Source organism: Gymnoscopelus braueri (genome assembly GCF_963280865.1).
Source record: "Gymnoscopelus braueri genome assembly, chromosome: 22".
NCBI classification, from domain to species: Eukaryota; Metazoa; Chordata; class Actinopteri; order Myctophiformes; family Myctophidae; genus Gymnoscopelus; species Gymnoscopelus braueri.
In genome coordinates, this window is record NC_137624.1 from 47,762,937 (window position 1) to 47,789,697 (window position 26,761).

The 26,761-nt window shown below is 42.5% G+C and overlaps 2 protein-coding genes across 2 annotated transcripts in view; one reads left to right on the forward strand and one right to left on the reverse strand.

Annotated features, from left to right (window-relative positions):
- Positions 1-26,761, forward strand: part of LOC308078667 (general transcription factor 3C polypeptide 5-like) — a gene marked incomplete at its 3' end in the record, with an annotated part of 33,466 nt that overhangs the window by 2,342 nt on the left and 4,363 nt on the right. The window contains exons 2-8 of the mRNA XM_080419934.1: positions 637-774; positions 8,607-8,805; positions 9,941-10,136; positions 11,408-11,591; positions 12,686-12,790; positions 16,949-17,063; positions 20,051-20,131. Coding sequence (XP_080276060.1) covers positions 637-774; positions 8,607-8,805; positions 9,941-10,136; positions 11,408-11,591; positions 12,686-12,790; positions 16,949-17,063; positions 20,051-20,131 — 1,018 coding nt within the window. The remainder of the gene's footprint in view (positions 1-636; positions 775-8,606; positions 8,806-9,940; positions 10,137-11,407; positions 11,592-12,685; positions 12,791-16,948; positions 17,064-20,050; positions 20,132-26,761) is intronic.
- LOC308078263 (E3 ubiquitin-protein ligase synoviolin-like) lies at positions 23,721-25,292 on the reverse strand (the record flags this gene model as incomplete). The annotated part of the gene is made up of 1 exon (XM_080419384.1): positions 23,721-25,292. The coding sequence occupies one exon, from the start codon at positions 25,290-25,292 to the stop codon at positions 23,721-23,723; it is 1,572 nt and encodes a 523-aa protein (XP_080275510.1).

A 26,761-nucleotide genomic window follows, 5' to 3' on the forward strand; every position in this document is an offset into this window, starting at 1 on the left:
ATTTATACAGATATGCGGGTATAGGGGGCATATCGGGCAAATCTGCATTTACAATTTTGAAGACCAGACCCATTTTTAGTTGTTTAACCCTGTCTTAGAATAGAATAGACTTTATTTGCCATTTGCACAAGTGCATAGGAAATTTTGGGGGCTAGGCTGCAAAGTGAGTGGGAGAGAGGTGGGTCATGGGCCCCAGTCCGAGAAGTAGTCGAATCAGTTTGTTTTGGGAGGTTTGAAGCTTAGTCTTCAGTGACACTGAGGTGTTGGAGTACCAAGAGGAGCAAGCATAGTCAAAAAGGGGCTGAATCAGGGCCCCTGAGAGGGTCCTGATTCAGATATAAATTATTACATTATAAAACATACATTAACCACTTCAGCCCTATTATATACCTAGGCTATTTGAAAATAGCAGATCTACAAGCTCACAACGCGTCTCATCGCGACTCGTTGTATGCTTGTAGATCTGCTATTTTCAATCATTTTAGTACTTTTACTTTTGGTGCTTTAAGTATATTTTGAACACATGCCTTTTACTTGTAACAGAGTACTTCTACAGTGTGGTATTGATACTTTTACTTAAGTACTGGCGTTTGTTTGTAATCAGGATAAAGTATAATAACGTTATGTTCTCTCTAGGTGGGCGTGTCCTCTCCAGGCTCCTCCTCCACGGTGCACATCGTGGACACTAAGCTGGTGTGTGTCCAGTACCCGGCCGTTGTGTCCAACGTGGACAGAATGCTGGACACCATCGGAGGAGAGCAAGGCTTGACCAAGGTCAGTGTTACTTAAAGGAGTAGTTCACCCCCAAAAAATGACTTATTTTCTATCATAATCGTCATCATCGTTTCCATGTTGAAAGATATTCACACATTTTTAAATGCTTGTAGATCTTCTATTTATATGTATAAAAATGATTAAATGTCAATCATTTCTTTGTATATTCCAGTTATTTGTCATATCTGCCCTCAGTGCCCTGTGCAATGTTGGATTAGGAAGCCTAAAAGGCAAACAGAATTTCATATTAATATATGATATTCATATTAATTAATAATATTCATATGTTCTAATGTTTAAAGGCCAAACACACTAATTCAATCGTTAATCGCAATTATTTGAGTGACAATTAATGGTCATCTTAAATGTGTAATGGTGACAGGCAGCCCTAGGTGGCGTTACAGAAATATAGCCTCTTTTTTTACAGGCACGCCCCCTTTCCACAGCCACACCCCCTCTCCTGGGTAGGGGTATACATATAAACGGAAGTGCACGCCCCTTTTTTTTAGGCCTGTCTGTAGACGAATCCACAGAGCCGCTGCGGTGTCTACACCGCAGTTATGATCGCCGTTCTGTGGATTCGTCTATAGACGCCTTAACAGATCTATAGACCCTTAACAGACAACGTCACACTGATAAGAACCAGTATGTATAGATCTATAGACCCTTAACAGACAACGTCACACTGATAAGAACCAGTATGTATAGATCTATAGACCCTTAACAGACAGCGTCACACTGATAAGAACCAGTATGCAGCGCAGGCCGGCACCAAATGAACCCCACCGCTCATAAGATGAAATGTTAAAGTGGTCAAAATGCATCCAATCAAACTTTCAGATGTTTTTCTACCAGTATGGAGGAAGAATGCTTAGGATTTTTACTGTGATCTCTCGCTCTTGAAATATATATTTCTTGGTTTCTGTTGTTTGTAAACAATAATAACTATTCAAAGTAGTTGTCCCCCAAACCCCGCCTCCAGTGGCTGTCATAAGAATGGAGGGAGCGCTCTATGATCACATTATATATATTATTATATTATAATAAATACATATATATGTCATAAGAACGGAGGGAGTGCTCTATGATCACATTATATATATTATTATATTATTATAAATACATATATATGTCATAAGAACGGAGGGAGTGTCTATGATCATGACACCAGAACCTGCTCATGCTCGCACAGCTGCAGCCCGTCAAGCCTAATTTATGCTCCGTCGCGCGAAAGTGTCGTGCGCAGAGAACGGCCGAGAATAGCAGACCTGCAAGCTCACAACGGTCTCATCCGTGACGCAGTTGTTTGTTTGTTTGTTTGTTTGTTTGTTAATTAGGGACAGTCCACATTAATCAACATTTCAGTTTTTCACATCCACGTAAATGAGCCAGAGTTAGCCAGAGTTGGCTCATTGTCTCCGCCAGGCCGAAAGGCATGGCGAGAGAGTATGTTTTACCCCCTGTCCGTCCGTCCGTCCGTCCGTCCGTCCGTCCGTCCGTCCGTCCGTCCGTCCGTCCGTCCGTCCGTCCGTCCGTGTGTCCGTCCTGTCCGTCCGTTAGCAGCTAATCTCTGCCACCGTTGGCCCGGCCGCTGCGAAACTGTGCACGCACACTCCCTGGATGCCAACTCAGAACCTCTGGCCCCTCTTTTTCAGATTGGCCGTTTATAGCGCCACCAGGAGGCCGATATGTGCAAAACACATTTATTGATACTACTCCTACAGATTTTGTCCAAACATCACACAAATCGGTACACAGTATCTCTATAGTCATGTGATCAACACGGATTTATCCAATTTCCCATATTCCATCCTGATTGCCTAAAATTGGCTTCCAAAGTTTGCAGGATTGTTCCGTTTTGAACAAAATGCCTCAAATCATGAACGCAGCTTGCGATATCCGTGAAATTTCACACGCACATTTCTATTAGGCCGACGAAGAAATGCCACCCTTTTCACATTGGCCTGTTATAGCGCCACCAGCAGGTCTAATTCTGCAAACATATTTTTGGAACAAAATGCCTCAAATCATGAATGCAGTGTCCGATTGCAGTGAAAAGCCCTTGAACAAATGGCACCCTTTTCACATTGGCCTATTATAGCGCCACCAGGAGGCCACAATAACGTACCTGACCTGGCGGAGACCTGTGCTCCGAGGAGCACTTTTTCTAGTTTTCATCTGTAGTCCCTGAGCAGGCTGTTAAGAAATGGTAGTATAGTTATCCATACAAAAACAGACATCATCATCAACAAGACATAGTACAGAAGACAAAACAAATACAGTCAAATATGAGAAGACACATCAGTGATTAATGGAGCTGAATTTACCCATGATTACAAATGTGGTTAGCTTTAAGCCATCTCTTAAGGTTGAGTTTGAAGGTCAGATAGTTGGTGGTCTCTCTTACTTCAGTAGGGAGACTATTCCAGTGATGGGAGGCTCTAACAGAGAAGACTGTTTCACCAAACACACTCTGTCTGAATGGTACCTCACAGTCTCCTCTGGTAGTTGTTATGTCTGAATGGTACCTCACAGTCTCCTCTGGTAGTTGTTATGTCTGAATGGTACCTCACAGTCCTCTCTGGTAGTTGTTATGTCTGAATGGTACCTCACAGTCTCCTCTGGTAGTTGTTATGTCTGAATGGTACCTCACAGTCCTCTCTGGTAGTTGTTATGTCTGAATGGTACCTCACAGTCTCCTCTGGTAGTTGTTATGTCTGAATGGTACCTCACAGTCCTCTCTGGTAGTTGTTATGTCTGAATGGTACCTCACAGTCTCCTCTGGTAGTTGTTATGTCTGAATGGTACCTCACAGTCTCCTCTGGTAGTTGTTATGTCTGAATGGTACCTCACAGTCTCCTCTGGTAGTTGTTATGTCTGAATGGTACCTCACAGTCTCCTCTGGTAGTTGTTATGTCTGAATGGTACCTCACAGTCTCCTCTGGTAGTTGTTATGTCTGAATGGTACCTCACAGTCTCCTCTGGTAGTTGTTATGTCTGAATGGTACCTCACAGTCCTCTCTGGTAGTTGTTATGTCTGAATGGTACCTCACAGTCTCCTCTGGTAGTTGTTATGTCTGAATGGTACCTCACAGTCCTCTGGTAGTTGTTATGTCTGAATGGTACCTCACAGTCCTCTCTGGTAGTTGTTATGTCTGAATGGTACCTCACAGTCTCTGGTAGTTGTTATGTCTGAATGGTACCTCACAGTCCTCTCTGGTAGTTGTTATGTCTGAATGGTACCTCACAGTCCTCTCTGGTAGTTGTTATGTCTGATTTGTTACCGTTTGAGAGTTAATACCGTTGCGGGGTGAAGTACATATGTCTCACTAGGGCGCACCTCACTGTCCAACACACACCAACACCTCACTGTCCACCTCACTGTCCACCTCACTGTCCACCTCACTGTCCACCTCACTGTCCACCTCACTGTCCACCTCACTGTCCAACACACCTCACTGTCCAACACACCTCACTGTCCAACACCTCACCTCACCTCACTGTCCAACACACCTCACTGTCCAACACACCTCACTGTCCAACACACCTCACTGTCCAACACACCTCACTGTCCAACACCTCACCTCACCTCACTGTCCAACACACCTCACTGTCCAACACACCTCACTGTCCAACACACCTCACTGTCCAACACACCTCACTGTCCAACACACCTCACTGTCCAACACACCTCACTGTCCAACACCTCACCTCACCTCACTGTCCAACACACCTCACTGTCCACCTCACTGTCCAACACACCTCACTGTCCAACACACCTCACTGTCCAACACACCTCACTGTCCAACACACCTCACTGTCCAACACACCTCACTGTCCAACACACCTCACTGTCCAACACCTCACCTCACCTCACTGTCCAACACACCTCACTGTCCACCTCACTGTCCAACACACCTCACTGTCCAACACACCTCACTGTCCAACACACCTCACTGTCCAACACACCTCACTGTCCAACACACCTCACTGTCCAACACACCTCACTGTCCAACACACCTCACTGTCCAACACCTCACCTCACCTCACTGTCCAACACACCTCACTGTCCACCTCACTGTCCAACACCTCACCTCACCTCACTGTCCAACACACCTCACTGTCCACCTCACTGTCCAACACACCTCACTGTCCAACACACCTCACTGTCCAACACACCTCACTGTACAACACACCTCACTGTCCAACACACCTCACTGTACAACACACCTCACTGTCCACCTCACTGTCCAACACACCTCACTGTCCAACACCTCACCTCACCTCACTGTCCAACACACCTCACTGTCCACCTCACTGTCCACCTCACTGTCCAACACACCTCACTGTCCAACACACCTCACTGTCCACCTCACTGTCCAACACACCTCACTGTCCACCACACCTCACTGTCCAACACCTCACCTCACCTCACTGTCCAACACACCTCACTGTCCACCTCACTGTCCAACACACCTCACTGTCCACCTCACTGTCCAACACACCTCACTGTCCACCTCACTGTCCAACACACCTCACTGTCCACCTCACTGTCCAACACACCTCACTGTCCAACACACAGAGGAGGTTGAATGAAGTGAAACCAGCGAAACCCCGAAACAGCAGGTTTGGGGATCTGTTGGGAATTAATTACATGAAACAGTCACCTGTGTGTCCAGTCTCAATGTTTGTAATCAAATAAGTGGTCTATTGGACTGTGTGTTACTCAAACAGTTAATATATATATTATATTACAGTTAATATATATATTATATTACAGTTAATATATATATTATATTACAGTTAATATATATATTATATTACAGTTAATATATATATTATATTACAGTTAATATATATATTATATTACAGTTAATATATATAGTTAATATATAATAATTGGTCTATTGGACTGTGTGTTACTGTGTGTTACTGTGTGCTGTGTGTTACTGTGTGTTACTGTGTGTTACTGTGTGCTGTGTGTTACTGTGTGTTACTGTGTGTTACTGTGTGCTGTGTGTTACTGTGTGTTACTGTGTGTTACTGTGTGTTACTGTGTGTTACTGTGTGTTACTGTGTGTTACTGTGTGCTGTGTGTTACTGTGTGTTACTGTGTGTTACTGTGTGTTACTGTGTGCTGTGTGTTACTGTGTGTTACTGTGTTAGTTACTGTGTGTTACTGTGTGTTACTGTGTGTTACTGTGTGCTGTGTGTTACTGTGTGTTACTGTGTGTTAGTTACTGTGTGTTACTGTGTGTTACTGTGTGTTGTGTGTTGTTGTGTGTTACTGTGTGTTGTTGTGTTGTTGTTGTGTGTTACTGTGTGTTACTGTGTGTTGTGTGTTGTTGTTGTTGTTGTTGTGTGTTACTGTGTGTTGTTGTGTTGTTGTGTTGTGTGTTACTGTGTGTTACTGTGTGTTGTGTGTTACTGTGTGTTACTGTGTGTTACTGTGTGTTGTGTTGTTGTGTTGTTGTGTGTTACTGTGTGTTGTTGTGTTGTTGTGTTGTGTGTTACTGTGTGTTACTGTGTGTTGTGTGTTACTGTGTGTTACTGTGTGTTACTGTGTGTTGTGTGTTGTTGTTGTTGTTGTGTGTTACTGTGTGTTACTGTGTGTTGTGTGTTACTGTGTGTTACTGTGTGTTGTGTGTTGTTGTGTTGTTGTGTGTTACTGTGTGTTGTGTGTTACTGTGTGTTACTGTGTGTTGTGTGTTGTTGTTGTTGTTGTGTGTTACTGTGTGTTGTTGTGTTGTTGTGTTGTTGTGTGTTACTGTGTGTTACTGTGTGTTGTTGTGTTGTTGTGTGTTACTGTGTGTTGTTGTGTTGTTGTGTTGTTGTGTGTTACTGTGTGTTACTGTGTGTTGTTGTGTTGTTGTGTTGTTGTGTTGTTGTGTGTTACTGTGTGTTGTTGTGTTGTTGTTGTGTGTTACTGTGTGTTACTGTGTGTTGTGTGTTACTGTGTGTTACTGTGTGTTGTGTGTTGTTGTTGTTGTTGTTGTTGTTGTTGTGTGTTACTGTGTGTTGTTGTGTTGTTGTGTTGTTGTTGTGTGTTACTGTGTGTTACTGTGTGTTGTGTGTTACTGTGTGTTGTGTGTTGTTGTTGTTGTTGTTGTGTGTTACTGTGTGTTGTTGTGTTGTTGTGTGTTACTGTGTGTTGTTGTGTTGTTGTGTTGTTGTGTGTTACTGTGTGTTACTGTGTGTTGTGTGTTACTGTGTGTTGTTGTGTTGTTGTGTGTTACTGTGTGTTGTTGTGTTGTTGTGTTGTTGTGTGTTACTGTGTGTTACTGTGTGTTGTGTGTTACTGTGTGTTGTTGTGTTGTTGTGTTGTTGTGTGTTACTGTGTGTTGTTGTGTTGTTGTGTTGTTGTGTGTTACTGTGTGTTACTGTGTGTTACTGTGTGTTACTGTGTGTTACTGTGTGTTGTTGTGTTGTTGTTGTTGTTGTGTGTTACTGTGTGTTACTGTGTGTTGTGTGTTACTGTGTGTTACTGTGTGTTGTGTGTTACTGTGTGTTACTGTGTGTTACTGTGTGTTGTGTGTTGTTGTTGTTGTTGTGTGTTACTGTGTGTTACTGTGTGTTGTGTGTTACTGTGTGTTACTGTGTGTTGTGTGTTGTTGTGTTGTTGTGTGTTACTGTGTGTTGTGTGTTACTGTGTGTTACTGTGTGTTGTGTGTTGTTGTTGTTGTTGTTGTTGTGTGTTACTGTGTGTTACTGTGTGTTACTGTGTGTTACTGTGTGTTGTGTGTTGTTGTGTTGTTGTGTGTTACTGTGTGTTGTTGTGTTGTTGTGTTGTTGTGTGTTACTGTGTGTTGTTGTGTTGTTGTGTTGTTGTGTGTTACTGTGTGTTGTTGTGTTGTTGTGTTGTTGTGTTGTTGTGTGTTACTGTGTGTTGTTGTGTTGTTGTGTGTTACTGTGTGTTACTGTGTGTTGTGTGTTACTGTGTGTTACTGTGTGTTGTGTGTTGTTGTTGTTGTTGTTGTTGTGTGTTACTGTGTGTTGTGTGTTGTTGTGTTGTTGTGTGTTACTGTGTGTTACTGTGTGTTGTGTGTTACTGTGTGTTGTTGTGTTGTTGTGGTGTTGTGTGTTACTGTGTGTTGTTGTGTTGTTGTGTTGTTGTGTGTTACTGTGTGTTACTGTGTGTTGTGTGTTACTGTGTGTTACTGTGTGTTGTGTGTTGTTGTTGTTGTTGTTGTGTGTTACTGTGTGTTGTTGTGTTGTTGTGTTGTTGTGTGTTACTGTGTGTTACTGTGTGTTGTGTGTTACTGTGTGTTACTGTGTGTTGTGTGTTGTTGTGTTGTTGTGTTGTTGTGTGTTACTGTGTGTTACTGTGTGTTGTTGTGTTGTTGTTGTTGTTGTTGTTGTTGTGTGTTACTGTGTGTTGTTGTGTTGTTGTGTTGTTGTGTGTTACTGTGTGTTGTTGTGTTGTTGTGTTGTTGTGTGTTACTGTGTGTTACTGTGTGTTGTTGTGTTGTTGTGTTGTTGTGTGTTACTGTGTGTTGTTGTGTTGTTGTTGTTGTTGTGTGTTACTGTGTGTTGTTGTGTTGTTGTGTGTTACTGTGTGTTGTTGTGTTGTTGTGTTGTTGTGTGTTACTGTGTGTTACTGTGTGTTGTGTGTTACTGTGTGTTGTTGTGTTGTTGTGTTGTTGTGTGTTACTGTGTGTTGTTGTGTTGTTGTGTTGTTGTGTGTTACTGTGTGTTACTGTGTGTTACTGTGTGTTACTGTGTGTTGTTGTGTTGTTGTGTGTTACTGTGTGTTACTGTGTGTTACTGTGTGTTACTCAAACAGTCAAAAAGCTCTCTAATGTGTTTGACCCCTGACCCCTGACCCTCCACAGACCTACGCTGACCCCAGCAGAAGGCTTGAGATGCGTTACCGGCCGAAGGATCCGTTCTGTCACTCTCTGTGTGGGAACCGCCTCCCGTCCAGCAACCTGCTCCTCAGAGTGACCCGCCGCACGCACAGGACGGACCCGCGGGACACCAGCGTCTCCATGGACATCCTGGGGGTCATCGGGACCACATACAAGTTCCAAGGTTCACATTAACATAACATATCTGATCTACAAGCTCATAGCGCGGCACTATGAGCTTGTAGATCACATTAATATAACATATCTGATCTACAAGCTCATAGCGCGGCACTATGAGCTTGTAGATCACATTAATATAACATATCTGATCTACAAGCTCATAGCGCGGCACTATGAGCTTGTAGATCACATTAATATAACATATCTGATCTACAAGCTCATAGCGCGGCACTATGAGCTTGTAGATCACATTAACATAACATATCTGATCTACAAGCTCATAGCGCGGCACTATGAGCTTGTAGATCACATTAACATAACATATCTGATCTACAAGCTCATAGCGCGGCACTATGAGCTTGTAGATCACATTAACATAACATATCTGATCTACAAGCTCATAGCGCGGCACTATGAGCTTGTAGATCACATTAACATAACATATCTGATCTACAAGCTCATAGCGCGGCACTATGAGCTTGTAGATCACATTAACATAACATATCTGATCTACAAGCTCATAGCGCGGCACTATGAGCTTGTAGATCACATTAACATAACATATCTGATCTACAAGCTCATAGCGCGGCACTATGAGCTTGTAGATCACATTAACATAACATATCTGATCTACAAGCTCATAGCGCAGCACTATGAGCTTGTAGATCACATTAACATAACATATCTGATCTACAAGCTCATAGCGCGGCACTATGAGCTTGTAGATCACATTAACATAACATATCTGATCTACAAGCTCATAGCGCGGCACTATGAGCTTGTAGATCACATTAACATAACATATCTGATCTACAAGCTCATAGCGCAGCACTATGAGCTTGTAGATCACATTAACATAACATATCTGATCTACAAGCTCATAGCGCGGCACTATGAGCTTGTAGATCACATTAACATAACATATCTGATCTACAAGTTAAAACCTGTCTGAGGTGTTTTAATCTGTTCAGACTGGGGAACAACGCATCTGTGTCATTTTAACATTTCTTTGGGCTATTAAAAAAATAGCAGATCTACAAACTCACAGCACGGCACCGAGTGCCGCGCTGTGAGCTTGTAGATCTGCTATTTTTAGGAAAAAACTGTAAAATGTGAAGCTAACAGTGTGTCTATGGTAGGAATGGCAGACTTTCAGTGTCTGGCCGTCCAATCAGAAGACGGAGAAGTCACATCTCTGTACGACAAGATCGTCCTCAGCCAATCAGAGAGTCAGGAGTTCTTTGAACAGCCGATGCCCGTCTTCCTCCCCCCGCCCATCTTCTCCCGCCTGGACAACCCTGTGGATTACTATTACCGCCCTGATATCCACCACAAGTAATCTATTACTACTACTACCGCCCTGATATCCACCACAAGTAATCTATTACTACTACTACCACCCTGATATCCACCACAAGTAATCTACTACTACTACTACCGCCCTGACATGCACCACAAGTAATATAAAACGTCATGTTTAATGCTAGGAAAAGCCCTACATTAGGGCCTCTATATGTATTTACACACTCACTCAGAGGAACACATTACATATACTGTACAGAAACCTCTTATCTCTGTTTTTTTACTTCACTCTGTACTTCACTATTCTATGTCACACAAAAATAGCAAAAATAGCAGATCTACAAGCTCAAAACGTGTCGCAGTGCGCAGCGTTTTGAGCTTGTAGTTTTGAGCTTGTAGTTTTGAGTTTGTAGTTTTGAGCTTGTAGTTTTGAGTTTGTAGTTTTGAGCTTGTAGTTTTGAGTTTGTAGTTTTGAGCTTGTAGTTTTGAGTTTGTAGTTTTGAGCTTGTAGTTTTGAGATTGTAGTTTTGAGTTTGTAGTTTTGAGCTTGTAGTTTTGAGCTTGTAGTTTTGAGTTTGTAGTTTTGAGCTTGTAGTTTTGAGCTTGTAGTTTTGAGCTTGTAGTTTTGAGTTTGTAGTTTTGAGCTTGTAGTTTTGAGTTTGTAGTTTTGAGCTTGTAGTTTTGAGTTTGTAGTTTTGAGCTTGTAGTTTTGAGCTTGTATTTTTGAGCTTGTAGTTTTGAGTTTGTAGTTTTGAGCTTGTAGTTTTGAGCTTGTAGTTTTGAGTTTGTAGTTTTGAGCTTGTAGTTTTGAGTTTGTAGTTTTGAGTTTGTAGTTTTGAGCTTGTAGTTTTGAGTTTGTAGTTTTGAGCTTGTAGTTTTGAGCTTGTAGTTTTGAGCTTGTAGTTTTGAGTTTGTAGTTTTGAGCTTGTAGTTTTGAGTTTGTAGTTTTGAGCTTGTAGTTTTGAGCTTGTAGTTTTGAGTTTGTAGTTTTGAGCTTGTAGTTTTGAGCTTGTAGTTTTGAGTTTGTAGTTTTGAGCTTGTAGTTTTGAGCTTGTAGTTTTGAGTTTGTAGTTTTGAGCTTGTAGTTTTGAGCTTGTAGTTTTGAGTTTGTAGTTTTGAGTTTGTAGTTTTGAGCTTGTAGTTTTGAGCTTGTAGTTTTGAGTTTGTAACATTGTGCATCTGTAATAGTTCCCATTAACACTGTGTGTGCGTGTGCGTGTGCGTGTGCCTGTGCCTGTGTGTGTGTGTGTGTGTGTGTGTGTGTGTGTGTCTGTGTGTGTGTCTGTGTGTGTGTGTGTTATCAGCCAGGTTCCCATCACCAGGGAGAACTTCATCGGTCAGAACAGAGCTCGCAGACCTCACAACGCCATCTTTGTCTCCTTCACAGACGCCACCGTGCCCTCGGCCTCCATAGAGGCGGCGCGCGCCAACTGGCAACGACTCTGTCAGAAAGAGTACGACAAGGAGACCCAAGACAAGCTCACTAAGGTCCTATATGATACCTTAGAAGAGTCTAGGACGTGTGGAGCGTTATCCAGAGTGTTTTAGCGGAGGGTCTGACAGCTTCCCTGTGTTAGCTGATCTGAGAGAGCGGGAGGGGTTGTAGGGTTGGATCAGGCTTTAAGATACAGGGGTGTCATACCTTTTGTTGCTTGGTAGGCCAACGTCAGTGTTTTGTACTCTGTGCGGGGGGGCCATAACTGGGAGCCAATGGAGGGAGAGGAGAAGGGGGGAGACATGTGAGCATTTTGTCTGGTTGAAGACCAAGCGTGCTGCGGCATTCTGAATCATCTGGAGAGGCTTCCTGTTTCACTGCAGGGTGCTGCGTTCATGATTTGCGGCATTTTGTTCAAAACGGGCCACCTTAGATGTCAATCTTAGCCAATCAGAATGGAATATGAAAAATCAAACAGATCCGTCTTGATCACATGACTATAGAGATCATGTGATCACATGACTATAGAGATCATGTGATCACATGACTATAGAGATCATGTTATCACATGACTATAGAGATCATGTGATCACATGACTATAGAGATCATGTGATCACATGACTATAGAGATCATGTGATCACATGACTATAGAGATCCTGTGATCACATGACTATAGAGATCATGTGATCACATGACTATAGAGATCATTTGTACCAATTTGTGTGAAATTTGGATAAAATACTCTGTTACAGTAAAGTAAAAGTAAAAGCCCTGTATTCAACATGTTACTTGAGTAAAAGTACAAAAGTATTGGCATCAAAATATACTTAAAGTACCAAAAGTAAAAGTACTAAAATGTTTGAAAAGTTGGAAATGCTCCAGTAAAGTAAAAAATACCTAAAAATTGTACTTAAGCACAGTGCTTGAGTAAATGTACTTAGTTACTTTACACCACTGGAAATAACAAAATAATATGAATTTCACCCACTGTTTTACATCTGATTCTGTTACTGAACAAACGTTATAGTGATGATTATATCAGAATACCTTTTAAACAAAGAACCTTTTGTTTTTACAGAAGATATCAGGTCACATACACACTTAGAGAACGCTGACCCCCCCCCCCCCTCCCTTGTGGTTTCCAGATGTTTGAGCAGCGTCCCATCTGGTCCAGGAACGCGGTGAAGGCCAACTTAGACATCCATCCTGAGAAACTCAAACTGCTGCTGCCTGTGTGTGCCTACTACATGGTGAGAAACATCTGTATACACTATGTAACATCTGTATACACACTATGTAACATCTGTATACACACTATGTAACATCTGTATACACACTATGTAACATCTGTATATGTTATTGCCAGACCCAAGGGGTTGGCCTACATGAGGCTTTGTCCCTATTTCCTATTACCGGCTGTATAAAAGGGACCCTTTCTTCTCCATACATGGGCATAAAAGGGACACAGGCTGACACGTCATACGAAGTCCGTCATACGAAGTCCTTATAAAGTATTAGGAATTACTAAAGTACTGGGTCTGGCAGAACCAGGTCTCCTGGTCTTGTTACATTACAGTCATTTAGCAGACGCTTTTATCCTAAAAGACTTACAATAAGTGCATTCAACATAGGTCGGGAACAAAACTACTAATCACTATATTCTAAAACAAGCAACTAAGAGTATACCTAGTTCTAAGGTAAAAGTGCAATATATCAGCTACCTACTTCCATAAACAGATGAGACAAAATAAGAAAATCAAATGAGAAAGAGATAAAACAAACAAGTGTATCAAATAAACAAGATCCAATAAAACAAGAGCTCGTACAAATGATTGACAACAAGTAGGCAAGGCTAAGAGGAAGGGTATTGTGTCCTGAAGAGGTGGGTTTTCAGCCTACGGTGAAAGATGGGCAGTGACTCTGCTGTCCTGACATCAGTGGGAAGTTCATTCCACCACTGTGGGGCCAGAACAGAAAAAAGTCGTGACCGTGTAGATCGGCCAGAAGGACCAGTGAGCGACGAGGAAACCAGTTGCCCCGAGGCGGCAGACCGAAGTGGTCGGGCAGGGGTGTAAGCCTTGACCATAGCCTGGAGGTAAGAAGGAGCTGTTCCTTTCACTGCCCTATAGGCTAGCACCAGGGTCTTAAACTGGATGTGAGCCGCTACGGGGAGCCAGTGTAGAGAACGGAGAAGGATAGTTGTGTGGGAGAACTTGGGGCGGTTGAACACCAGACAAGCCGCAGCTTTCTGAACAAGCTCCAGAGGTCTGATGGCAGATGCCGGTGCACCAGCAAGGAGGGAGTTGCAGTAGTCCAGGCGGGAGATGACAAGAGCCTGGATGAGCACCTGGACTGCCTTCTCACAGTGGTTAGAAGTGTTGTTCTAAAGCTATAGAACACAGTGGTTAGAAGTGTTGTTCTAAAGCTGTAGAACACAGTGGTCAGAAGTGTTGTTCTAAAGCTATAGAACACAGTGGTTAGAAGTGTTGTTCTAAAGCTAGAGAACACAGTGGTTAGAAGTGTTGTTCTAAAGCTAGAGAACATAGTGGTTAGAAGTGTTGTTCTAAAGCTAGAGAACACAGTGGTTAGAAGTGTTGTTCTAAAGCTAGAGAACACAGTGGTTAGAAGTGTTGTTCTAAAGCTGTAGAACACAGTGGTTAGAAGTGTTGTTCTAAAGCTAGAGAACACAGTGGTTAGAAGTGTTTGACAGAATGTGACTCCGTGTCGTTTATGATATTAAGTTCTATTTGATAACGTCTGTTTGGAAGAAATATTTTTGATATTTTTACTCTTTGGATAAATTAGTACTTTTTCATCGTCAGTTGTTGCTTCATTTCCATATGAGTTAAATCTACATGTTGTAGTCAGTTAGTTAATTCATTGTAGGTGACAAACTGAACATTATTTATCATTGTAGGTGACAAACTGAACATTATGTATCATTGTAGGTGACAAACTGAACATTATGTATCATTGTAGGTGACAAACTGAACATTATGTATCATTGTAGGTGACAAACTGAACATTATTTATCATTGTAGGTGACAAACTGAACATTATGTATCATTGTAGGTGACAAACTGAACATTATGTATCATTGTAGGTGACAAACTGAACATTATGTATCATTGTAGGTGACAAACTGAACATTATGTATCATTGTAGGTGACAAACTGAACATTGTGTATCATTGTAGGTGACAAACTGAACATTATGTATCATTGAAGATGACAAACTGAACATTATGTATCACTGTAGGTGACAAACTGAACATTATGTATCATTGTAGGTGACAAACTGAACACTATGTATCATTGTAGGTGACAAACTGAACACTATGTATCATTGTAGGTGACAAACCGAACATTATGTATCATTGTAGGTGAAAAACTGAACACTATGTATCATTGTAGGTGATAAACTGAACTCTATGTGTGACAAACTGAACACTGTATCATTGTAGGTGACAAACTGAACATTATGTATCATTGTAGGTGACAAACTGAACATTATGTATCATTGTAGGTGACAAACTGAACACTATCATTGTAGGTGACACTATGTATCATTGTAGGTGACAAACTGAACACTATGTATCATTGTAGGTGACAAACTGAACATTATGTATCATTGTAGGTGACAAACTGAACATTATGTATCATTGTAGGTGACAAACTGAACATTATTTATCATTGTAGGTGACAAACTGAACATTATGTATCATTGTAGGTAACAAACTGAACATTATGTATCATAGTAGGTGACAAACTGAACATTATGTATCATTGTAGGTGACAAACTGAACATTATTTATCATTGTAGGTGACAAACTGAACATTATGTATCATTGTAGGTGACAAACTGAACATTATGTATCATTGTAGGTGACAAACTGAACATTATGTATAATTGTAGGTGACAAACTGAACATTATGTATCATTGTAGGTGACAAACTGAACATTGTGTATCATTGTAGGTGACAAACTGAACATTATGTATCATTGAAGATGACAAACTGAACATTATGTATCACTGTAGGTGACAAACTGAACATTATGTATCATTGTAGGTGACAAACTGAACACTATGTATCATTGTAGGTGACAAACTGAACACTATGTATCATTGTAGGTGACAAACTGAACATTATGTATCATTGTAGGTGACAAACTGAACATTATGTATCATTGTAGGTGACAAACTGAACACTATCATTGTAGGTGACACTATGTATCATTGTAGGTGACAAACTGAACATTATGTATCATTGTAGGTGACAAACTGAACATTATGTATCATTGTAGGTGACAAACTGAACATTATATATCATTGTAGGTGACAAACTGAACACTATGTATCATTGTAGGTGACAAACTGAACACTATGTATCATTGTAGGTGACAAACTGAACACTATGTATCATTGTAGGTGACACACTGAACATTATCTATCATTGTAGGTGACAAACTGAACACTATGTATCATTGTAGGTGACAAACTGAACACTATGTATCATTGTAGGTGACAAACTGAACATTATATATCATTGTAGGTGACAAACTGAACGCTATGTATCATTGTAGGTGACAAACTGAACACTATATATCATTGTAGGTGACAAACTGAACACTATGTATCATTGTAGGTGACAAACTGAACACTATGTATCATTGTAGGTGACAAACTGAACACTATGTATCATTGTAGGTGACAAACTGAACACTATGTATCATTGTAGGTGACAAACTGAACACTATGTATCATTGTAGGTGACAAACTGAACACTATCATTGTAGGTGACACTATGTATCATTGTAGGTGACAAACTGAACACTATGTATCATTGTAGGTGACAAACTGAACATTATGTATCATTGTAGGTGACAAACTGAACATTATGTATCATTGTAGGTGACAAACTGAACATTATATATCATTGTAGGTGACAAACTGAACACTATGTATCATTGTAGGTGACAAACTGAACACTATGTATCATTGTAGGTGACAAACTGAACACTATGTATCATTGTAGGTGACACACTGAACATTATCTATCATTGTAGGTGACAAACTGAACACTATGTATCATTGTAGGTGACAAACTGAACACTATGTATCATTGTAGGTGACAAACTGAACATTATATATCATTGTAGGTGACAAACTGAACGCTATGTATCATTGTAGGTGACAAACTGAACACTATATATCATTGTAGGTGACAAACTGAACACTATGTATCATTGTAGGTGACAAACTGAACACTATGTATCATTGTAGGTGACAAACTGAACACTATGTATCATTGTAGGTGACAAACTGAACACTATGTATCATTGTAGGTGACAAACTGAACACTATGTATCATTGTAGGTGACAAACTGAACACTATGTATCATTGTAGGTGACCGGTCCTTGGAGGAGTCTGTGGGTCAGGCTGGGATACGACCCCAGAAAGAGTCCTGAATCCAAAAGATACCAACTGCTGGACTTCAGGATCCGCTACAGTCCCAAACATGGTAGTATTAATAATAATAACAATAATAATAATAATAACATAGTAAACATAGTAAATACGTAGTATTAACAATAACAATAACAACTAGACGCGTCGCAATTCAGGGCAATTGCAAAGTGTGGTTGCGCCGACGCCGGTCGCGGGTCGCGGCCGCCGGGACTCGAGCAATAGGCCGGGAGGAATACCGTCGGAGGCTGCGCCAATGGCATTGTCACGTCACTCCTGAGATCACTTGCTTTTCATTTTGAGAGGATTGATCCCCCCAAAAATCTTGTTTTTGCATCGAACGGTTACATTTTGCACATTTGTGGCGCCCCCTATGGGTCAAAGTGGAAATGCTTTTGGGGATTCGTTGAATAAACCACCCTCGACATGTGATTCAAATTTGGGGTTGACCGGACGTCTCGTTCGTGATTTCTGGCATTTTTTGTAAAACGGGCCCCTCCCACTAACTTTGGAAGCCATTTACGGACGAACGGTAAGGACTATCAAAATGCCGTTAGAATATATTTATCGCATGGGTCCATAGATCACGTGTACCAATTTATGGATAAATAAAATTTGGACAAAATATGTAGGAGGAGGAGCTAAAAGTGTGTTTTGAAGAAAATTCAAAATGGCGGAAAATCTATCTAGACGCAAATGGGCGTGGCCTATATGGGGAGTTGCGTCGTGACCCAAGGAATCCAGGTGAAAATATGTTTTTATTCTATGACCTACGGTTCAAGAGTTATAGGCCAAAAGGTAAAGTGGGCTATTATAGCGCCACCATGTGGCAGACTGGTGTGATTCTTTTTTTTATAATTTTGCAATAAACTATTAACCTCCCCTCCAAGTCTTGTAACTGTAGCCCTTACGGTTTCTGAGAAAAAAATACTTGAATGGGAGATTTCAATTCCCATTGAAGTGGATGGGGAAATTGAATGCACTAATAAATCAATATCAATTAAACTATGTAACCAATCTCTTAGCAAAGTACAAGCGCACGATTCCCGGTGAGACCGGTCAATTTGACATATGGCACTAAATTGGGAAAAATAAACTGTGGGAGGAGTAGCAGCCCGAAATAAAGTTTATCTAGAAAAAAGAATAAAGTCAGTAGAGTACTATAGTGTGGTTGCCCCACTAATAATAATTGGGAATTCCCGTCTGATTAATCAGTAATTGTTTTATAAAAGATGGAGCCATTCTCTGTCACGCCAAAAGAAATCCCTCATAATATGGGGTAGTGGTAAAAAACCCTGGTCTATAGCATACATAATTCAACACTTAAACCATACATGGGCAACTGGCGGCCCGGGGGCCACATGCGGCCCCCACCTTCACTTAATGCGGCCCACAGGTTAATATCAGAATAATGATATATTATTGATTTCAGCTGTTATGATTCCTAACATGTAAACATGACCCGCTTTAATTACTTCAGTCTATATTAGTAGCTTAATGACTAGTATTAACATTCTATTGTCATGTTCATTGTCATGTTCTATTGTTCTATTGTCTAGGATATTCACTCAGTGACATGTTCTATTGTTCTATTGTCTAGGATACTCCCTCAGTGACATGTTCTATTGTTCTATTGTCTAGGATACTCCCTCAGTGACATGTTCTATTGTTCTATTGTCTAGGATATTCACTCAGTGACATGTTCTATTGTTCTATTGTCTAGGATACTCCCTCAGTGACATGTTCTATTGTTCTATTGTCTAGGATACTCCCTCAGTGACATGTTCTATTGTTCTATTGTCTAGGATACTCCCTCAGTGACATGTTCTATTGTTCTATTGTCTAGGATATTCACTCAGTGACATGTTCTATTGTTCTATTGTCTAGGATACTCCCTCAGTGACATGTTCTATTGTTCTATTGTCTAGGATACTCCCTCAGTGACATGTTCTATTGTTCTATTGTCTAGGATACTCCCTCAGTGACATGTTCTATTGTTCTATTGTCTAGGATACTCACTCAGTGACATGTTCTATTGTTCTATTGTCTAGGATACTCACTCAGTGACATGTTCTATTGTTCTATTGTCTAGGATACTCACTCAGTGATATGTTCTATTGTCTAGGATACTCACTCAGTGATATGTTCTATTGTTCTATTGTCTAGGATACTCACTCAGTGACATGTTCTATTGTTCTATTGTCTAGGATACTCACTCAGTGACATGTTCTATTGTTCTATTGTTCAGGATACTCACTCAGTGACATGTTCTATTGTTCTATTGTTCAGGATACTCACTCAGTGACATGTTCTATTGTTCTATTGTCTAGGATACTCTCTCAGTGACATGTTCTATTGTTCTATTGTCTAGGATACTCTCTCAGTGATATGTTCTATTGTTCTATTGTCTAGGATACTCACTCAGTGACATGTTCTATTGTTCTATTGTCTAGGATACTCTCTCAGTGACATGTTCTATTGTTCTATTGTCTAGGATACTCTCTCAGTGACATGTTCTATTGTTCTATTGTCTAGGATACTCTCTCAGTGACATGTTCTATTGTTCTATTGTTCAGGATACTCCCTCAGTGACATGTTCTATTGTTCTATTGTTCAGGATACTCCCTCAGTGACATGTTCTATTGTTCTATTGTTCTATTGTCTAGGATACTCTCTCAGTGACATGTTCTATTGTTCTATTGTCTAGGATACTCCCTCAGTGACATGTTCTATTGTTCTATTGTTCTATTGTCTAGGATACTCCCTCAGTGACATGTTCTATTGTTCTATTGTTCTATTGTCTAGGATACTCCCTCAGTGACATGTTCTATTGTTCTATTGTTCTATTGTCTAGGATACTCCCTCAGTGACATGTTCTATTGTTCTATTGTCTAGGATACTCCCTCAGTGACATGTTCTATTGTTCTATTGTTCTATTGTCTAGGATACTCCCTCAGTGACATGTTCTATTGTTCTATTGTTCTATTGTCTAGGATACTCCCTTAGTGACATGTTCTATTGTTCTATTGTTCTATTGTCTAGGATACTCACTCAGTGACATGCCAGTGAAAACCAAGAGGAGCACGCTGGTCTACACTCTGCCCAACACCTTCAACAAAACAGGTGAGAGACTTAAGACCTCTTTGGGAGGGACAGCAGATATTAATGAACACCACACATATAATGTAAATAAGCCGGATCCATCTGGACTCCCCATACACACACAGACACACGGATGGACGGACTGGGTGCAAAACATACTCTCTGGCCATGCCTTTCGGCCTGCCGGAGACAAAAAGAAACAGTAAAAAAGGCCTAGTTTTGACCTAAAATACCAGAGACCCGGGGGGGGGGGGGTAAAATCACATGTTTGATTGTCCATGATCCGTCCTTTTAGGTGGACCTTAAAAGATGTAAAGGATGGACAAAGGGATTCTACCGTCTCAGCCTTAAACGGCCAGTCCGGTGCGTCACAGGGATAGGGACAATATGAGCAGAAGAGAGAACGCTGGAGCAACACGGACAGTTTAGGCCTTTTATTTATTTAAATTAACTGTCCGTGTTGCTCCAGCGTTCTCTCTTCTGCTCATGTAAAGGATGGACTCAGGGCCGGCCCTAGGATTTTCGTGGCCCTAAGCAAGATCTTTTTGGGTGGCCCCCCCCAAACACCCCCATTATAAAATCATTGTCATTTTTTATTGCATACTAAAATAATAACGCTAGTTGTTGGATAGGAGATACATGACATAATTACAATATGATTTTTTTATTATTTTTTGGCCCCCCTAGTGGTTGTGGCCCTAAGCGACCGCTTATATTGCTTATAGCAGCGGCCGGCCCTGGATGGACTCTCTCTTATGTTAGTGGGCAGATTGTGTTCCTTCAACTGAAAAGGAATTTTGCTCAAAGGTTGTGAGTCTAGACATTACATTACATTATATTACATTACATTACATTACATTACAGTCATTTAGCAGACGCTTTTATCCAAAGCGACTTACAATAAGTGCATTCAACATAGGTAGAGAACAAAACTACTAATCACCAGAAGCATTAAGTGCATTCTCTTCTAAAACAAGCAACTAAGAGTATACCTAGCGCTAAGGTAAAAGTGACATATATCAGCTACCTACTTTCTTAAACAGATGAGACAAATCGGAAAATCAAATAAGCAAGAGCTAAAACAAATAAGTGTAACGAATAAACAAGAGTTCATACAACTAGTTAACAACAAGTAGGCAAGGCGGAGAGGATGGGTAGTGTTTCCTGAAGAGGTGGGTTTTTCAGCCTGCGGTGAAAGATGGGCAGTGACTCTGCTGTCCTGACATCAGTGACTCTGCTGTCCTGACATCAGTGGGAAGTTCATTCCACCACTGTGGGGCCAGAACAGAAAAAAAGCCGTGACCGTGTGGATCGGCCAGAAGGACCCTTGAGTGACGAGGCAATCAGTCGCCCCGAGGTGGCAGACCGAAGTGGTCGGGCAGGGGTGTAAGCATCGACCATAGCCCGGAGTTAAGAAGTAGCTGTTCCTTTCACTGCCCTATAGGCTAGCACCAGGGTTTTAAACTGAGTGCGAGCCGCTACGGGGAGCCAGTGTAGAGAACGGAGAAGGATAGTTGTGTGGGAGAACTTGACGCGGTTGAACACCAGACGAGCCGCAGCTTTCTGAACAAGCTCCAGAGGTCTGATGGCAGATGCTGGAGCACCAGCAAGGAGGGAGTTGCAATAGTCCAGGCGGGAGATGACAAGAGCCTGGATGAGCACCTGGGCTGCCTGGGAATTTTGCTCAAAGGCTGTGAGTCTATACGGCACCTGATTATAATATAATATAATATAATATAACATAATATAATATAATAACTGGTGACGCCCATGTCAGGTTACCGTTTTATACATTCATCCATAGGAGGCGGGGCTTAAACCATGTCAAGCTTTATACACTAAAGAGCTTCCAGTTATCAAAGGTAAAAAAAACGATATATTTGTTTAGGATGCTGTAGTGAAGGTACGATGGTTCTATATCAAATACTTACATTCTTAATACCAAGCAGGCTTTAACCTCTGAAACCCTACAGTCCCCCTGGGCTCTATACTAGGTCCCCTCCTTTTTGTCTCCGCCAGGCCAGACGGCCCGAAGGCCCGAGAGCGTGTTCGCTCGTGTCCGTCTGTTTACAATAGACCACAATGGAAACGTGTGTGTTATCCTTTCAGCATAACGTTTGACTGTACTACCGGTACTGTTAACAATCATGTTAATAAAGCATTCAATCAAACTGTCAAAACACAGTCAGAAAAAGTACAGGAACACGATAATCAAAATGTGCCACAAAAGATAAACGAGAATAAACATGTTGTTAATGTTTAGAAATGTAAAAAACAACCAAAGTTATATATGCAGATTATGCACACATGTGTGGAGAATAGCATGAATATATATGACAAATATATGCTGGTCTAAAAAAGAAGAAAAAAAAACATTAAAAAGATAGGCACCCTGTAAGGTTGTCCTAAACAAGTCAAATACAGCATATTTAATTCTTGTTGGTTATTCTGGGCAATATTGTTGTTTCACTGTGGATACAGAATCATATTGTTGTTTCACTGTGGATACAGAATCATAGTGTTGTTTCACTGTGGATACAGAATCATAGTGTTGTTTCACTGTGGATACAGAATCATATTGTTGTTTCACTGTGGATACAGAATCATATTGTTGTTTCACTGTGGATACAGAATCATATTGTTGTTTCACTGTGGATACAGAATCATAGTGTTGTTTCACTGTGGATACAGAATCATAGTGTTGTTTCACTGTGGATACAGAATCATATTGTTGTTTCACTGTGGATACAGAATCATAGTGTTGTTTCACTGGGGATACAGAATCATATTGTTGTTTCACTGTGGATACAGAATCATAGTGTTGTTTCACTGTGGATACAGAATCATATTGTTGTTTCACTGTGGATACAGAATCATATTGTTGTTTCACTGTGGATACAGAATCATATTGTTGTTTCACTGGGGATACAGAATCATAGTGTTGTTTCACTGTGGATACAGAATCATATTGTTGTTTCACTGTGGATACAGAATCATAGTGTTGTTTCACTGTGGATACAGAATCATAGTGTTGTTTCACTGTGGATACAGAATCATAGTGTTGTTTCACTGTGGATACAGAATCATATTGTTGTTTCACTGTGGATACAGAATCATAGTGTTGTTTCACTGTGGATACAGAATCATAGTGTTGTTTCACTGTGGATACAGAATCATAGTGTTGTTTCACTGTGGATACAGAATCATAGTGTTGTTTCACTGTGGATACAGAATCATATTGTTGTTTCACTGTGGATACAGAATCATAGTGTTGTTTCACTGTGGATACAGAATCATAGTGTTGTTTCACTGGGGATACAGAATCATATTGTTGTTTCACTGTGGATACAGAATCATAGTGTTGTTTCACTGTGGATACAGAATCAAATAAAACAATATGTGAAATCCATTAGTCATCCTTCACCAAGAGTCAGAGCGACTGAAATCAAACAACAAGTTGTCTTCTACTGGACCATGACCTGAAGAGACCTGAAGGTCTTCTACTGGGGTTGGACCATGACCTGAAGAGACCTGAAGGTCTTCTACTGGGGTTGGACCATGACCTGAAGGTACAGGCTTCCAGGTGGGGGTGTGAGCAGCTCTCTACAGCTCAGAGGGTCTGTGAGTCATTCTCCAGGCCAGGGGTCTGAGCAGATCTCCTGCCAGCTGGAGGAGAGGTTTGGGTCCGAGGAGGAGGAGGAGGAGGAGCAGGAGGAGTCAGGGTGGCCAGGGTGCTGAGGTAGTGGTGGATATGGAGCATGGCTGCGTCCAGCAGAGAGTGGATGTCCTGGAGACACTGGAGCCTGGCCTCCTGCTGGCCCTGCGCCTCCTCCATCAGCCCCCTCAGCTCCTCCTCAGACAGCCTGGACGGAGGAGGAGGAGGCGCGGACGACACGAAGGGAGGAGGAGGAGCCGGTGGGTCTTGGAGCAGCCACGGAGCCGCCGGGAAGGAGAAAGGAGGGAAGCCGGGAGGAGGGAGAGTTTCCCCTGAGGCCTCCGCCTGGCTCTGTGCAGCGTCAGCACCGCCAGGAGGGGGCGCTCCAGAGAAGGGAGCCCAGAAAGGGAACAAGGCGACGGGAGGAAAGCCAGGCGGCAGCGTCCCCAGAGCCGCGTTAGCAGGGGGCGTGGCGGGGGCGTCGGCCAGGGGCGGGGCCGTGGGCGTGGCCTGAGCGTGGCGGAGGACGTCCATGCGACAGATGGGACAGGTGCGCTGCCTCTGGAACCAGGAGCGCAGGCAGCTGCAGTGGAAGATGTGACCGCAGGGCAGCTTCTTGGCTCCGCCCAGCATCTCCTCTCGACACACGATGCACACGTTGTCGGACGCCTGCAGGTCGGCGGCCGTGGCGTCGGGATACAGCGTGTTCATGTGGCGGACGGCCCGGCGGGACATCACCATGTCCGTGAGCGCCTTCCTCAGCTGCCTCATGGCCAGGTACAGCGGGCGAGTGGCGAACAGCGGGAAGCTGTGGGCCTTGATCATGACGGCGATGAAGGTGAGGTGCAGCAGCACCGTGACGCCGCCGGTGAACAGCTCGGTATAGAGCATGTAGACGGCCTTGTTGTCCCAGGCCTGCTGGCTGTGCAGGTCCACGCTGTGCAGCAGGTACTTGACCAGCGTGGTCAGAACCATGGTCAGCAGCACGGCGTACTCCACACCGAACACCAGCTGCACCGACGCCCCCTGGCTCGCCACGCTGCGGCAGGCGTGGCGCACGAACAGGAAGTCCAGGATTCCCAGCAGCGACACCAGGGAGCGCACCCTGAGGTGGAACAGCCAGGAGATGTTCAGGCTCCTCTCCATGAAGTCCACGCGGTCCTCGGCCAGCCAGTGGAAGCACTTGAGGAACAGCAGCAGGGTGAAGAGCGCCACGAAGCGTGGCGAGAGGTCGTCCCGGAACACGGTGAAGGCCACGCACGTCTCGGTGACGGCGTAGCCGCAGCGCTCCACCAGGTGCTCCGTCTCGGCGGCCCGCAGCTGTCCGAAGAACACCTTCCTCAGGACCTTCCCCAGCAGGTAGAGCAGCACCAGGGCCTGTAGGTACAGCACGGCCATGCTGAAGCTGCTCCGGCTCAGGTACACCACGGTGGGGTAGAACTGCTGCTTGAGGATGTAGGCGTGGGCCAGCACAGCGCCGCTCAGCGCCAGGCTGGTGGCCGTCACCAAGGCTGCTCGCACCATCATGGAGCTCTGGCAGGAGTCCAGGTCAATGTCAATGTCTTATAGAGTCCAGGTCAATGTCTTATAGAGTCCAGGTCAATGTCTTATAGAGTCCAGGTCAATGTCTTATAGAGTCCAGGTCAATGTCTTATAGAGTCCAGGTCAATGTCTTATAGAGTCCAGGTCAATGTCTTATAGAGTCCAGGTCAATGTCTTATAGAGTCCAGGTCAATGTCTTATAGAGTCCAGGTCAATGTCTTATAGAGTCCAGGTCAATGTCTTACAGGAGTCTATCAGTATCTTATTCCTCTAGAAGTCTAGGAGTCCAGTTTAACGTCAGGGATGTTGTCCTAGGCTGCCAGGCGTTCGTTATGTTGCTCTAACTTATTCCATTTGGACCGTTCAGCATGTAGGATCCTTTAGTCTGTCTGTCTGTGTTTCCACCAATCCCTGTTCCTGTGTGTGTATTTGTCTCGTGCGGTATGCCCAAATATGGAGACGGCTGTGGTCATAACGGTGACATCTCATGGCTGTAGAAGGATAGATTGATTGAAATTTTTATTAGGCAAAAGAATGTAAAACAACACAGTTACATTTATAATACTTTTGTCTAAAAGGTCCGACCAAAAAAGTCCTTGCGGACTTGTTTCCGTTGGGAATGGCCTCCGGTACAACATCTCTGATGTCATATCTTATGACTTCATATTTCGGCAAGAGTTCAGCCTGATCCACTATTGACTTCCATTATTATTGTCTCCGCCGGAGGCGGAGAGTATGTTTTCGCTTCGTCCCGCTGTGTGTTCACCTCCCTCCTAGCCAAGCTAACATTGGTCAAGCTCCACGTGACACGTGTCAATATGTTGACACCAATGCCTTTGATTGGCTAGAGGGACGCATGACGAAATAAAATCCTATAAATAGGTGTGTCACTTCAAAAAACTTCATATGTTTTTTGAAGTGAGGTAAGACAGGATCAATCAGTCTTGATTGGAACAGTACCTTCCAGTACAAATCACCCGTCCGTGCGTGTGTGTGTCCCTCTGAGAACACCTAACATTGGTCAAAGGCCAAAGTCAAAGTCCAAAGTCAAAGGCCTTCTGCTTGCGCAGAAGGCCAAAGCTAAGAAAGCATACTCATCTACAACAGTAACACAGAAGAGGACTATAGAGTTGAATTGATCCCACAACAAGGCCGAAGTCTTAATACTGTAACAATTGGCCACCTTGATCAAATACATTATGTAGCACTAGAGAAAACTGACATAGATCAAACACACCAATCAACTGCTGAAACTGTTCAAGACAATGAAGATGAAGAAGACAGACAAGCATTTGAACAAACCAGTCAATTACGAGGACTCCCATATGACACATTGCTTCAAGAAGAACATTTTTTAGAGGCAGACACTACATATTCAGTCGCCCCTGCAGAACACCAAAAACCACGCGCATTCTACCAAAATGACCTGTTCTACCAAGACGACCCGTGCTATT